Source organism: Botryllus schlosseri, chromosome 2 (assembly GCF_051294905.1).
Source record: "Botryllus schlosseri isolate E-star chromosome 2, Bs_hap1, whole genome shotgun sequence".
Lineage (NCBI taxonomy): Eukaryota > Metazoa > Chordata > Ascidiacea > Stolidobranchia > Styelidae > Botryllus > Botryllus schlosseri.
The window spans coordinates 8,998,773-9,012,809 of record NC_137237.1 but is presented as its reverse complement, the minus strand read 5'-3'; the positions used below and the strand labels follow the sequence as shown (position 1 = coordinate 9,012,809).

General features: G+C 41.6%; 2 protein-coding genes across 2 annotated transcripts; one reads left to right on the top strand and one right to left on the bottom strand.

Annotated features, from left to right (window-relative positions):
* Positions 1–227: 227 nt before the first annotated feature.
* On the bottom strand, positions 228–4,704 carry LOC145433353 (uncharacterized). Its single transcript, XM_080310437.1, has 10 exons — positions 4,523–4,704; positions 4,354–4,439; positions 4,154–4,291; positions 3,920–4,093; positions 3,444–3,585; positions 2,658–2,802; positions 2,165–2,256; positions 1,981–2,090; positions 635–768; positions 228–568 (listed from the first exon to the last, which is right to left on the bottom strand). Exons 1-10 carry the CDS (start codon positions 4,637–4,639, stop codon positions 459–461), a joined length of 1,248 nt encoding a protein of 415 aa, XP_080166563.1. The 5' UTR covers positions 4,640–4,704; the 3' UTR covers positions 228–458.
* Positions 4,705–6,294: 1,590 nt separating this feature from the next.
* LOC145433350 (cation-dependent mannose-6-phosphate receptor-like) lies at positions 6,295–8,145 on the top strand. Its single transcript, XM_080310430.1, has one exon. The coding sequence runs from the start codon at positions 6,721–6,723 to the stop codon at positions 7,540–7,542; it is 822 nt and encodes a 273-aa protein (XP_080166556.1). The 5' UTR covers positions 6,295–6,720; the 3' UTR covers positions 7,543–8,145.
* Positions 8,146–14,037: the final 5,892 nt, after the last annotated feature.

Below are 14,037 nucleotides of genomic sequence, written 5' to 3'. Positions count from 1 at the left end.
ATAATGGTGGATTCTTATATCGGAAAATTAATAGCTCGTTTGTATTGCGTCGTGTTATAACCGACGTCTTCCGAACCAGCTGCGTCACGTGACCAAGCTGGAGCCTTCACCAGGAATTTCTCTCCACCATTACAAATTAGGCTAGTCTTGTTGGCGTAATGGCGGACGAGCGCCGGAACCGAGGATACGCTATCCCGATGAAAGTAATGAGACGACAGCCGGTATACTTTTACTGTGGACAATATGCTGTCAATTTTATCATATCTGTTGTGTTGCGTTGTAGCACATCGGTTATACATTTTGGCTTCATTTCACACATAAAGTATATGCATAAACTAGCGAAACAGCAGTCGTAGAGATCTGGGAACAGTATTTCAAGTTTTCATACGCATTTGATAACACAAGGATATTCGGATTATAATGATTGCTATATGTCATTTATGGGGATATAGCATCTTTCATCTCATATTTCCCCGGAGTGACAACTCTTCTTCTGAATGTGATGCACTGGAGCGGTACGGAGATGCTACTGTGTGCGTGGCAACAGCAATTGATAAGAATCGATTACCTAAATGAAGCATACAATGACAATTTAGCGTACAAAATATCATATAGCTGCAAACATATTTGCAACCTCCTTGAAACCCAGCCGACGGATCTCTCCGTCCGCGAATGGATGGCGAAGATCTCCTTACGCGAACCGGTACTTTTCCGAATGGCGAAGTCCGCTGAGTTGCTGTCGGCGAGGGACAATTCCGTCCCTTTGTGCTGTTGAAACAAAAATATCGCGCTTTAGCAATACCAAATCTCACACATTTCGAATACTCGATAATGATAATATAGTTCATTTTTATCGCATTTGCTGGTACTACGTAGTTTCACCGCCGTAATATTTATACCCGTTGGCATGACGAACCCAACTCTATACAGCGTTTACATTATAACGCAGACATAAACGTTTGATTAATTTTAATTGTGCGCGCAAGGTGCACGAAGTCACGGGTGCGTGCTGAAAAAATGTGACGTCACAGAATCAGCGGAATACAGACGAGGCGTCAAATACCAATTCGCTCGTGTATTTATGCTGCTATGACCGAACCATAAGTAACTATGTTATAGGGTAATTCGTATAATTTCACATTGTAGCTCTACTCAACAGAGTTGCATTTATAAGTAGGGCTGGGCAAAATGATTCGAGTACTCGAATCTGAATCGAGTATTAATTTTAATGATTCGAGTCGAGTAGTAAAATACGATATTTTTGAGCACTGAAATTATACGCTCCTCGCCACTGAAAGTTAATTTATTAACGAGAATTATAGTTTCAATACTAATTTTCACTGTTGAAGCCTTGAAACCTTGATTGGCGGTATCGTAGCATACGAAACATATAGTACAAAGCTAGGAAAGTTACTGGACGTAGCACATTTCCAAAATCATGATTATGCCACCGAATTGTCACCAAGTGGAATGAAATCGGATGGACAAAATAATACCAAAGTATCATTTATGAGATATATAAGAGGCATTATATTCTTTATGGTGGCATAAACGGTACATATTTGAACTTTGACTTATTACATTCAGTTATGACGTCATAATGAGTGATACTCGATTACTCGACTCGACTCGAAGCATATTACGTGATTCAGAATCGAATCACTCAGCTACTCGATTTTGCCCAGCCCTATTTATAAGTCGTTCCATGGCATGGATAATATATTCGAATTATTTGTAGGTAGAAGCAAAGTATAGGTTGTTAGACTTCTATGAAAATCAAATGACAATGCCCTCGCATACGCATTGGGCTGTGTTGCCCGCGTGTAATTTCGGGATAATTGGCAAATCGGAAACTAACCGCGTCCTGTCTCTGTTCGTTATCGGCAGGCGAGGATAGCTTTGTCGCTACCGTTAGGTATATAATATGGCAGAGTGAAGTTGGTATGATTACCGTCATTACTACATGTGGATTGCACAGACCTGGATCTGCTAACCACTTCCATTCGGCCGTTGTAATTCTTCCGCTTCAGAAATAACAAATCACCGGACTGTTGCTTCGCATTGTTTTTCACAGATTTCGAGTGTTCCGCCTCACGAAAAGAATCGCAGAATAACGTATGATATATATACAATAACGATATTTCGCTGTGTTTTTGCACGCTACCTTCGTTGATTGCTCCCCGAAAGGCCGATGCGGTGATGAACGCGACCCAACAGTGTTTACCTCCATTGTCGATTTTGGAAAAAGACAAGCGCCTGAAGTACATGGACAATATGGACAACATTGGACAACTACGATCGGTCGCATGAGGATTTCGAGCAGGCTAATCGAACCCGAGTCGACTATTGATTGAGATTATTCAAGTAATGTAGGGATTCTTTTCAACTCCAGCAAGTAACAAAATTACATCTCTATAGTGACTACAATGTATTTAATGCACGACACATTTTCACGGAAATTATATTCAACTCCCATCCAACATCGACGCGATGAAGCAAGATGACTCGCAGTCTATACCCCCTCTCAATTCATGAAGAATTCAATTGCTGTGTACCGGGTGACGATATTATGAATTGGAATCAAATCAGTCATTCAAGCCCAATGGGCAATGACTAATAAAGCTACTTAGACATGAAGTAGAGACTGAACCATTTACTTGTTGACGGAGAGAAGCCGTGCTGTTTAGAGCTGATGTTCGTCCCTGATAGAATGACAATGGGTCCAGTCTGGCACTGATCGCTATAAATCACAGGGGACGGAGACGATGCACCCTTTCTGTTGGGACTACTTTGTGGGCTAATCTAAAAACAATCAGCATTCGCATTTTGTCCCTTATAGTGATATTACCATCAACGCTCAGTAGTAAAGAGCTATTAGTCACTATAGGTTACTTGATTTTGATATTGGTACTCCTCCAAATAAATATTATAAGGAAAAATACGCCTATTTTCCACAATCGAATCTAACTACATTCGCGAGAGAACATGCGACTTCGCGTTTGCGCTCACAAAAAGATCGTCGGCGATGAAACCTTGGAACAAAATGATAGACGCATGTTGAGCGAAACCTTCGATATTGATGTGTCCAGACACCGATTAGTCCTGTCCTTGCAATCTGAACCCATCGGAGGAGACCCGCAATATATGCAAGTAACAATACTATTGACCGAATTCATTTTACCTTCAACAACTTTTCTCACTTCGCGCGGCTTGGACATATAACTGCGCACACTGAATTTCCATGACATCTAAATGTTATCTACTTTGATGCGTAGTATGATACGTATTGTTTTCACCGTTACCTAATCCGGTTCGCGCCTATCGGACAACTAAAAAAGGTCATCAACATTCAAGCGTGGACCCCGCCCGATGGTTCGTAAATTGCATGTGGCATGTTGCAGGTTGGCCACCGCTACCCTACGATATAGGCCTACTGAACTTACTCCCGGTTCGCTTTTTGATTTAATTGAAGTCGACCCAGCAGACATGCTCATTCTAGCTCCTCTTTGCCCCCTCTCTCCCGCCGGTGATGTAACCTGATGAAGTTCTCGAAAGTTTCGAATTAGAATGTTGGTGTATGAGTTCCTGGTGAGAATGAAAATGTATAGCGGTAGCCATGAGCAATTGAATCGGGAGGAACAAATAGAACGGGGGGGATCTGTTTTCTTGATGATAAACAATGCCATATATGTTAGTTTATAGACTAGATACTTTTTCTAGTTTCCGGCCGAGAGTTGCCGCGAGACACTAAAGATATGCTAAGCCCAGAACCAGAATTTACAATCTCAATTTGTAATCTCAATTTTTGAAAATATCAACATTATTGTAGGCTTAAGGAGCGGATTGGTAGTGGAATTCAGGATGTTGGTTTCGAATCTTGCATAGGCCTATACCCGGGTCTACCTTATCACACGCTTACCGATACGCATCAGCATGTTCCTGATGATCAACAATCGGTTTAAATTCGTATTGAATTTCTCGAATGCCCTGAAAGAGTGTCGGAAACTTGCTGTCGTATCTGAGCGAGGGATGATTTCCGAAGCCACGCATGAACGCACACGCCTGCTGACCATTTTGAACACAGCGGGTACTCCTGACGAACGAACAATTTGTGCCAATATCCACCTATGTACGTTTGCCAAATATATATCACTTGCTCCGTCGAATGGTGAGATTCAGAGTATTAGGAATTCTGCTTCGTCGTTTGATTTCTTCATTGGTGCAGCCGGTCCGTGACGGTAGAGAAGTTTCATCGCCATCCGACAGCGACATTTGGACGAGTTGTAACGCTCTAATGAGATAGCCTAATGTGCATAAGTATTGCAAAATCTTGAGACATTACACAGCTCACACAAGTAAGGGTGGTTATTCGCACACTGAAACGGCGAGTCTTCATCGTGGAGATTTTCACAGGTGTCCCAGCCATCGAGGCAATTCGTCTGACAAGGGATATCGGCGGTAGGCACCCGGTAAACCAGAATTGCGGCTCATTCGGAACCGAGTAGTCTCCTACAAAACTTACTTTCTTATGCCCCTTGTTCACAAACTTCGAATGCGGAGTAAACATTCCCAAGAGTTCCGACGAAAATTCCGTTTCGTCTTCCCGCTTTAGTATGATTGACGTACAATAGGAATCCATGTCGCACCGTTGCGAAAAACGACTTTACTCGAATACTACTCGTTAGTATGGAATGCAACATACGTCACTTTTGTTATTTCCACTACCTCACATATATTTTATTGTGACGAAAATAATGGCATCTGCGATGTTCAGTTATAGTCCCTTGCAGTCTTTTTGGTTTTTTTTTTTCGATCTTCTAATTAAGGCATTGAATGTTTTTAAAGCTTAATTTCGATCGCATTACAAGAATGCACACGTTTGACCGTATGCAAAGTGGAATATTTCGTAAACGAGCAAAATCTGAACTGTTTTGACCAAATCACAGTTACGTTTTTTTGCGCTAAAGTGGTTCCGATTCGGTGCACACCAGTATTACTGCTGATGTGCTGCAGAGTGCAGAGTTTCGGTGTCGGTTCATCTTATAAAGCTGCGAGGTGATGGGATGGTCACAAGACTAGGGCGGGATATCGATAGTTTGATTAATTGCGGAGTTTGTGTTCGGTATCCGTGGTGTTTTGACTTCCATGCAAATTTCACAGCAGGGTAGTATTATTTATTTCTGATTCCACAGACTGTGCGACTCTCTTTCTCTCTAGGCTACATGATTCATTGCAAAATACCGCGAATGCCTAATAGTTGCTGACGATTACCCCTGACGAGTGTCAGCCGAAAATATTCGGGTGTATTTCAATATGAATATGCTATTCAGTTGCATATTGAAGTTCTGTACCTCCAAGAAGCTATTCATTTTGTATAAGTCACGAAGTGCATATTCCAAGTAGCCAACTACTAAAAGAATGCGAGGTGCGAGTCCTTTACCCCTGGGCCCTGGCCCTGTATGGAATCGGTGTCCTGTGCTCACACTACGTATTAATTTTTATTAAATTACTTTAACTTGGAGAATCATCGCTGCTCACCTGATATATCAGACAAAACACCGAGATTCCAGTAGGGATACCTATCAGATAATGATGATTAATCGCCCAGCCTTAGGTATGGATTCTGGAGAAGTGATGTTAAATTACAAGTAGAAGCAGGGATTTTGTACCGAACCACGACGATCTGACCGAACACGATCTGACGATCTCGCCTTTCGTCACATGCCACCTCATTTTGTCGCTTGTCTTTTTGTATTACCTTCTTTTACTTTTCATTCAGTGTGGGATGTGCCTGCCTCCTCTTTACATCGCATAGGCCCAGGTGGGTGTCTGATTTCAAAGACTGCTCCAAGTTGTTTCGACACCTTCCTATCTTTTTAGTATCACAGTCTTGTGGTGTTTTGAATTGATGGAAATTCTTAATAAACCGAACTGAACTACTTCAAATGGAAGTAAAAATTGAAGGGTATCAAAACCACTCGAATACGTAATTTTCAAAAAAGTAGATGTGGTAAAGGGATCGCACCTCGCATTCTTTTAGTAGTTGGCTACTTGGAATATGCACTTCGTGACTTATACAAAATTATTAGATTCTTGGAGGGACAGAACTTGAATATACAATTGCATAGTAAACCCGAATATTTTTGGCTGACACTCGTCAGGGGTAATCGGCAGCAACTAGTAGAGAATTGGAAAGAACATTGTATACTATTGTTGATATACAATGTTCTTTCCGATTCTCTGCTAGTTGCTGATGAATACCCCTGACGAGTGTCAGCCGAAAATATTCGGGTTTATTTCAATACGAATATAATATTCAATTGTATAGAAAATGATTAATGACACTACAAACAGAAACAGGTGAAGTTTTCAAAAATGTTTTAGATCCCTGTGATTCAGCCAGGGGCTATCTTGCCCTATTGCATATGCAGACAATCAGACATCTTGAAACATAGTTCTACTTCATAAAATTCAAAACCTAAAATGTAAGTAGAACTAATGAAAATACGTAAAACCTACTTGAGTACTGCGCTACTGGATCCCCCGCCTCTCCGGTAACCAGAGTGGGCCCGCAGCAATGATTGGAGATTGCCAGTAACCATTTAAGGTACTGGCATTGGTGATGGACATCGTTGAAAACTAACCGCCTCTTTACAATTGCAGATTTAACAAGTAAACTAATCACTGTGTTACGGCATCTTACCAGGTTTTGTACGTAAAATGCACCGACGACTAGATAGAATGTTGGAAATAGTTGCAATTGCTACTCTGGTCATTCCATTGACAACAGTTCTTGCCGATTGTCAGTCACAAGAAGCATCTTCCAAGGAACGGTTGAGCCGATTGGATCCAATAAAAGGAAAAACTCTCTCTTATACTTTCAAAGATAGCTATGACCATGATCAGTATCAATACGATTTTTCAATATGCACGGATGTAGCACCAGGACTAGAGCATGCAGGGATTACACAAAAAATGCTTGGCTCGGAACACCCTCACTTGAAAACTATTGGTCGAATTAACAGCACTTCCATAAAAACAGGAACAGATTGGATCATGTTAACATATAAATCCGGAGATAAATACCACAGTCACTGTAATGGAAAAGAACGACAAGCTCATATCATTATCACTTGCAGACAAGACGTGGATGCTGCTAATTTTGCCGTTTTATATGAAGAGAACCAGAATCCTCTATCTGATTGCTTCTACTTAATGGAGCTTGAAAGTCGTGTGGCCTGTTCTTCCAAATCCACTGGACTCAGTTCTGGATCAGTTTTCTTGATTGTCTTCATGTCGTTGCTATTTGCGTATCTTGCATTCGGTATGTTATACAAACGATTTGTATTAGGTTCCAAAGGTGTCGACCAAGTTCCGAATATTGGATTTTGGCGGTCTTGTGGAAACAAGCAAGCTGATGGTTGTGATTTCTTGTGTCGTTGCAACGATTCGGGCTTCGATTCGAGTCGTCCTTATCGAGGAATTGCGGATGAGCAGCTCGATGATGACGATGGTGATGATGAAAATTTGCTTCCTATGTGATACTAGCAATCTCGTATTCACCTGTGTCTTGAACGAATGTACTTCAACGACGTTTTACAAAATGCTGGTCGGCCGTTGGAGCAGGACCATTCTATGTAGTTCATGACATCAGAATTAATATCGAATGATTATGCATGATCGCGAAAAACGACTACCAATATCTTGAGTTATAAATATTTTTTATTTCTCATGGAAGCATTTCTCATGGAAGCCTATGTAATGCATGCTTGTATTTATGGCTGTCAAAAGCAGCATTTAGGATTTTTGTTATTCAATTATTTAAACTGCTCATATTGCAAAGGCAAAGTCTTATGTTGAACAAATCTTCTACTCAATTTTGAGACAAAATTAGCTGAACTTTGACTGAGGTCGACTCTTGATTGCATGTATGATATACGAATGCTATGTTAATTATTCTCAGAAATGTTCGAGTCCAGAAATTGTTCACACATTTTATTCTAGGATGTTACTAGTTGTTAGTTATGTCGTTATTAACCCATCTTTCAGCAACTGTGGCTTGAGTGTGTAGTCACAAAGTACTATTGAAACTGTTGTTTTCAGCTGTGCAACTTAATATGCAAGTAAATGTGATTCCTTAGTAGACTTTATATGTAATACTGGGTATTACGGTGTTCAAATAGATATCACCAGGCTGCCTCTACTTCATGGTTTCATACTATTACCGAGAATGCTATTACCGGGAATGGACATTACCCAGAATGGACATTACCGAGAACGGACATCACCGAGAATGGCCAATGCCAAGAATCTAGCTTAATGTAACGGACGTTGTCGAGAAATTTATACCTGAAAATCGATACCGAATGTGGCAACGCCGTGATGCACACACACATATTGCATTCTCGGTAATGTCCAGGGTAAACTAATGTAATTTTCTAACCCACAAGGGTGGTGCGGCCTTCGGTTGGTTTTTAGTTTGTAGTCTGGTTCCTTCGCGGGGTCAAAACTATCGATTATAGGACAGGATATAGGGTTAGATGTAACTAGTGTTGGGATGACTCGAGTCATGACTTGACTCGAGTCACTTTGCTAAAATGACTTGACTTGACTCGGTGTATCAGAAATGTGGATTGACTCGTGACTCGGAGCAAAATTCACGAGTCAATTTCAAGTCATCAAGTAATCGGTGTCGATAAAAATCACTGTATCTTGCAGATGTTCGCGAAACACTGGTACAACCAGTGAGAGCCACCAATCGTTCGATGATCGTGCGTTTTACTGAGCCTCCATTGTTCTCTCACAAATATATTGACCTCAAACGAAGTGATCGAAGCTTTACAGCTTACTTTGTCGTAAAGTAATTTAACAGCAAAATGTGTATTTCTGTTCTCGTTTCTTACCTTAACCAAACCTCTTGTTTTATGGAAATTGAATTCGAACATAGTTTATATAGTGCACAACCATTGGCGCAGGCTCGAATTGTATCATATCAATTTGTAAATGGGTAATGTATTGCATCTTATCAATTCGTTTCTCTATTTCACTATTTTGGCTGGTAACTATAAACTGAGGCTATGCAATAAAAATAAAACAGTTCTACGTAGGCCTATATGTGAGCGATAGAGCGCCTTCTTGCGTATATATTTGACTCTATATTCGTTCATCGGTTCAAAATCAATGACTACTCAATCATGCCTCATATTTCGAAAAGGCTATTCGACTTGAATTGTGACTTGACACTTGACTTGACTCGAGTCACCTCCGAAAATCGAGTGACTTGACTTGACTCGAGTCACCTTCGAAAATCGATTGACTTGACTTGACTCCAATCAAAATGTGCAATGACTCGTGACTCGAAGGTAGTGACTTGATCCCAACACTGGGTGTAACACGATTCAAGATTTTCCTTCTCGATTTAATACCCCGAAAACTCTTGATAGGGAAAATAGGCAAAATTGACTGAAATTAGCCAAAGTGTGTTGGTTCACCTAGGAGACAAAAGCGCACAAGTACAGCACACGCGCGTCAACGAAAAACAACTACCATATGATCAAGACTGAATACAAGAAAACACATTGCTCTATCAAGTATGCCGGACCCCAATTGTGGAACAGCATTTCGCCGGCTATCCGACAGTCGTCGAGCATGTCCGCATTCAAGTCGAAATACAAGCAATTTTTTCTAAATCAATACTAGCCAGTCTTCAGGATTACCGGACCACGACCTAACATCGACTTCGCCACATGCCACCTCATTTTGTCGCTTGCGTCTTATATTCTCTGCATTACTTTTCATTCAGTGTGCATGCCTCTTATTTACTTCGCCTAGGCTAAGGTGGGTGTCTGATCTTAAAGGCTACTCCAAGTTGTTTCGACACCTTCCTATCCTTTCATTGTATCGCAGTCTTGTGATGTTTTGAAACGATGAAAATATTAATAGACCTGATTGATTGATTCAAGTTCAAGTTTATTCATAAAGTTACATCACTTCAAAACATCACAAGACTGCGATACAATGAATGATAGGAAGATGCCGAAACGACTAGGAGTAGACTTAAGATCAGACACCCACCCAGTGGCGTAGCAGGCACTTGGCGGTTCTGGCTCTGCGCCAGGGGCGGCAGGCTCCAAGGGGGCGGCAAATGAGGCTGCGCAGTGCACAGTGTACACAGCCGGCTAAAAGCAGCGTCATTAGTAATCCTATAGCTGGCATCCCGTGAGGTAAAATTTAATCAAACTGGTCTCCATCAAAAGCTAGTGTCGCTCTGATTCCGAAAACACGAATTAATATGTTAACATGGCAATGGAACCACTCCAAAATAGCCATCAAGGCCGATTGTTCCTTACAATCGGAGCGCCACAACACACTGACTAATTGACCATGATAATGGAAATTATATCGAGCGATTATTTGGAACAATGCCGATTTTCAGACCAGTATTTAAATTGTATTTCCGGAATCAGGTCAACAATAGCTTTCGATTAAGATCAGTATTGTTAAATTTGAGCGCTCGGAGGGCCTGGCCAACTATAGGATGACCATGACCAATTATGCTGCTTTTAGCTAGCTCAGCAGTAGGACTGTCTGGGTATTCAAGTGTGACAAGTAAACTTGAAGCTCAAACCAGGTTTACCGGCATAGCCTACACCACTTGAAGATATGTTTGGATTTTTTAATCCCCACGCGCTGCTGCAAAGCGAAAGTCACAATTTATTCACCAGCGCTTTAAAAAGCACCTATGACGACGAGGTTGAATTTTTGGAGTTAACTGTGGAAATTGACAGATTTAAGAGGCTGGTATGAAGCAGTGGCTAGTTAATGCAAAGCTACTTGATTCGACACCATATTTATGCTCGTGGCTGAAACTTCATCTAACCATTGGTGTTTCAATTGCAAGCTGTGAGAGGAGCTTCTCAAAGCTCAAACTGATAAAAGTCTTATTTACGTTCTACCATGAATGATGATCGGCTATCAGCTCTATCCATTCTGTCTATAGAATGAGACTATACGTTCAAAAACTTGAATTTGAAGTTATTATCGCTGATTTTGCTTCAGTGACAGCCCGACAAGTCAAGTTTTGAGGCGGCTATTGATTTCTATTTGCACAATACGTTCGTTCGCTATTTCTTGTCTGTATTATTTTTAGCCTTATTAACGCTGAGACAGTGAGGCTGAGATGCGGCATATTATTTGTAATTATTTGCATTGACACGATTGCTTGAAAATCAATTTATGTCGAAATTTGCTGCTGTCTGCTTATAGGGGGGCGGCATTTTAAGCGAGAGCCAGGGGCGGCAGCACATGCTGCTACGCCAGTGCTGACCCACCCACCTGGGTCTAGGCGATGCAAAGAGGAGGCATGCACAGTTGCACACTGAATGAAAGTAAAAAGAAGCTAATATAAAGTGGCAAGTGACGGAAGGCGAGATCGATATATCAGGTCCGGTAAGTGGTGAGGGCTGACTAGTATTCACTCAGCAGAAATTGCTTGTATTTTGACTTGAATGTGGACAATGGACATGCTCAACGACTGTCGGATAGCCGGCGAGATACTGTTCCACACCTCAGGTCCGGCATATTTGATAGAGCGATTATCTTTTTTGTCAACCATGTGATAGTTGGACCAGCGTGTACTTGAGTACACGCTGGTTGGACGATGTGGACGCGCGTGTGTCGTACTCATGTACGTTTGATACCGAGGTAAAGAAGTCATTGAAGTTTTCGGAGCAGTGGAACTGATAAAACAGTACAGTACAAATTGCGAAAGAGCGGGAGTTTCTCTTGATACCGCTTATGTCCTATTCCAGGGATGCGTATTGCGTAGACATTTTATTTTTTATCCAGCCGAAGTAGGCTACATAACAAACGACGAACAGCAGCAATAATGATAGAGGGAAAGACGCGGTATTCGGTATTGGATAGGAATTATGGATACGACGTTGAAGGTCAACGAGTATCTAACCGTATCCGCATCAAACAAGTAGGGGAGACTGGGGCAAATGTAACAATCGACCTCACCGCTAGTAGAATCGTCTTCAGATTTTGAGTGCACATGCGGTTGTTATGTCTCCTAACATACCTGAAGTTACGTTGAGCTACGACGCGAAACCCCGGAAAAATTCGGAAAAAAAAAAGAAATTTTGGACACTTCAGTAAATATTTACTGGTCTGGAATAATTTGTTCAGAAGAATGCTACCTCAAGTGGTTACAACGTAATTATATAGCTGTAACAATGTTACCATAGTTTACCGTGATTATAGGAAAACTAGAACTCGCATCGTCGGAAAGGTACCATACTGAGACATTAATCATGATCGAGCGTGTCAGAGGCAATTGTAACACTATGTTACTTTTGTCCCGTTACAATACCTTTTCAATGCTGAATATCTGTGTTCATATGTTGGTATAACTAACCATTTATCTACTGCCGATGAATCTTGCAGCAGCCAGAAGTTCAATACCAGAACTTATACTGCCTTGCCATACCAATTCTAACGTGATCCTCTGTCGGAGAGTCCAAACAGAAGTGGTGATGTGAATCATAGGGTTCGTTCACTTCCGTGATTCTTCCGCCCTTCCTCAGGTTGATCGAATTTTTGTGTATCGACCTTCAATGGTCACTTAACAGCTTGCCCATGACTGAATCCTCATCCCCTGACTTCGAGCATGGCCCATTTACATTTTGTCATTTAGTGTGAACTATTTCCTCTAATTTTGTACAGAACAGAGGAATGTCGTCAGTTTTGACGCCACAGAAAGTTGCGTACTCGTTTTGCTACACTATCATCGGCCCATTCCACCAAGATATTTCAGCCAGGTCGGTTTCGCACCTGCGCAGGTGACTGAATACCCAACCCATTATGCACGCTGAACTACAACACCTTGGTAGAAGAGGCCAAAGTTGTGGGAGATGATGGAATAAACATGTTTCTTGTATACTTTGAGCTCATGCAGAAGGCACGAAGGGTGATACTTTATTCAGATGCCAAAAATGCGATGGGGCGTAGCCTGGAAGCGTTCAAACTTCTCTCTTTAAGTTTAATGCAATAATACAATTTGTGCTCCCGTTTTTGTTGTTCATTTCGTTTGTTTTTAGTTACAAATAACACCGTTATAATTGCCCCGCATGGGCGTTACAATTGCCCCTGGGTACGGGGCGAGTGTAACAGATAAGCGACGATTGTCGCGACCCAAAAATTTCCATGATTGATTGTTGATTGAGTTCAATTTTAGTTTTTATATCAACTATCGAGTTGTTCGCTTCTTTATATAAAACTTTTGAAATGAAATATCCACGAGAAAAACACGTAATGTTAGAAAATACAAGAACTGTTTTGTCCCCGGTCTCCCCTACAGGGTACACAGCAATTTCCACGCTATGATATTTCAAGTTCCGGCGAAGTGAGCAGCCGAAAGGATCGGCCTGTGGCTCCAAATGGCCACCACATGTTGGCCGAAACCTTTGATCCTAATATGTCCACGGGTGCCGGAATGGCCGGCGCCTAATAGTCCTCTCCGCGAAAAAATGCTAATTTCCAACAATGGATGTCTTACGAAACGGGTTTATCTTTCAGAGAGAGAGAGAGAGAGATGGTAATCTTTTTCGCCTGCACCATCGAGATGCGATACGGCCTTTACAGCAAGGTCATCTATAGTCTGTACCCCCGGTTTTTTTCTCCTCCATGCTATCCGCGATTGCTGAGCGCCTAGCAGGATAGCTGCGGATACCAGTTTTCGAGTCTTTGGTCTCTGACCCGGCCGGGGATCGTACCCACGACCTACCGATCGAAAAGCCGGACGCACTACCATTACACTATATCTCGCTCGGTAGCTTTGTCTAATTCCTGTCAGCGATTACAAAGTGTTAACGACAATCATGATAACATAACACGTGACATCGGGGCGTATTGTAAGCTTATAGGCCCAATCTAGTTGCTGCTGAATAGTGGCGTCTTGATGATGCCTCATCGAGTTATCATTTTTGTGGATTTGTAAATTGCAGAATATTGTTTCATTTGTTTAGGTCTATCTGA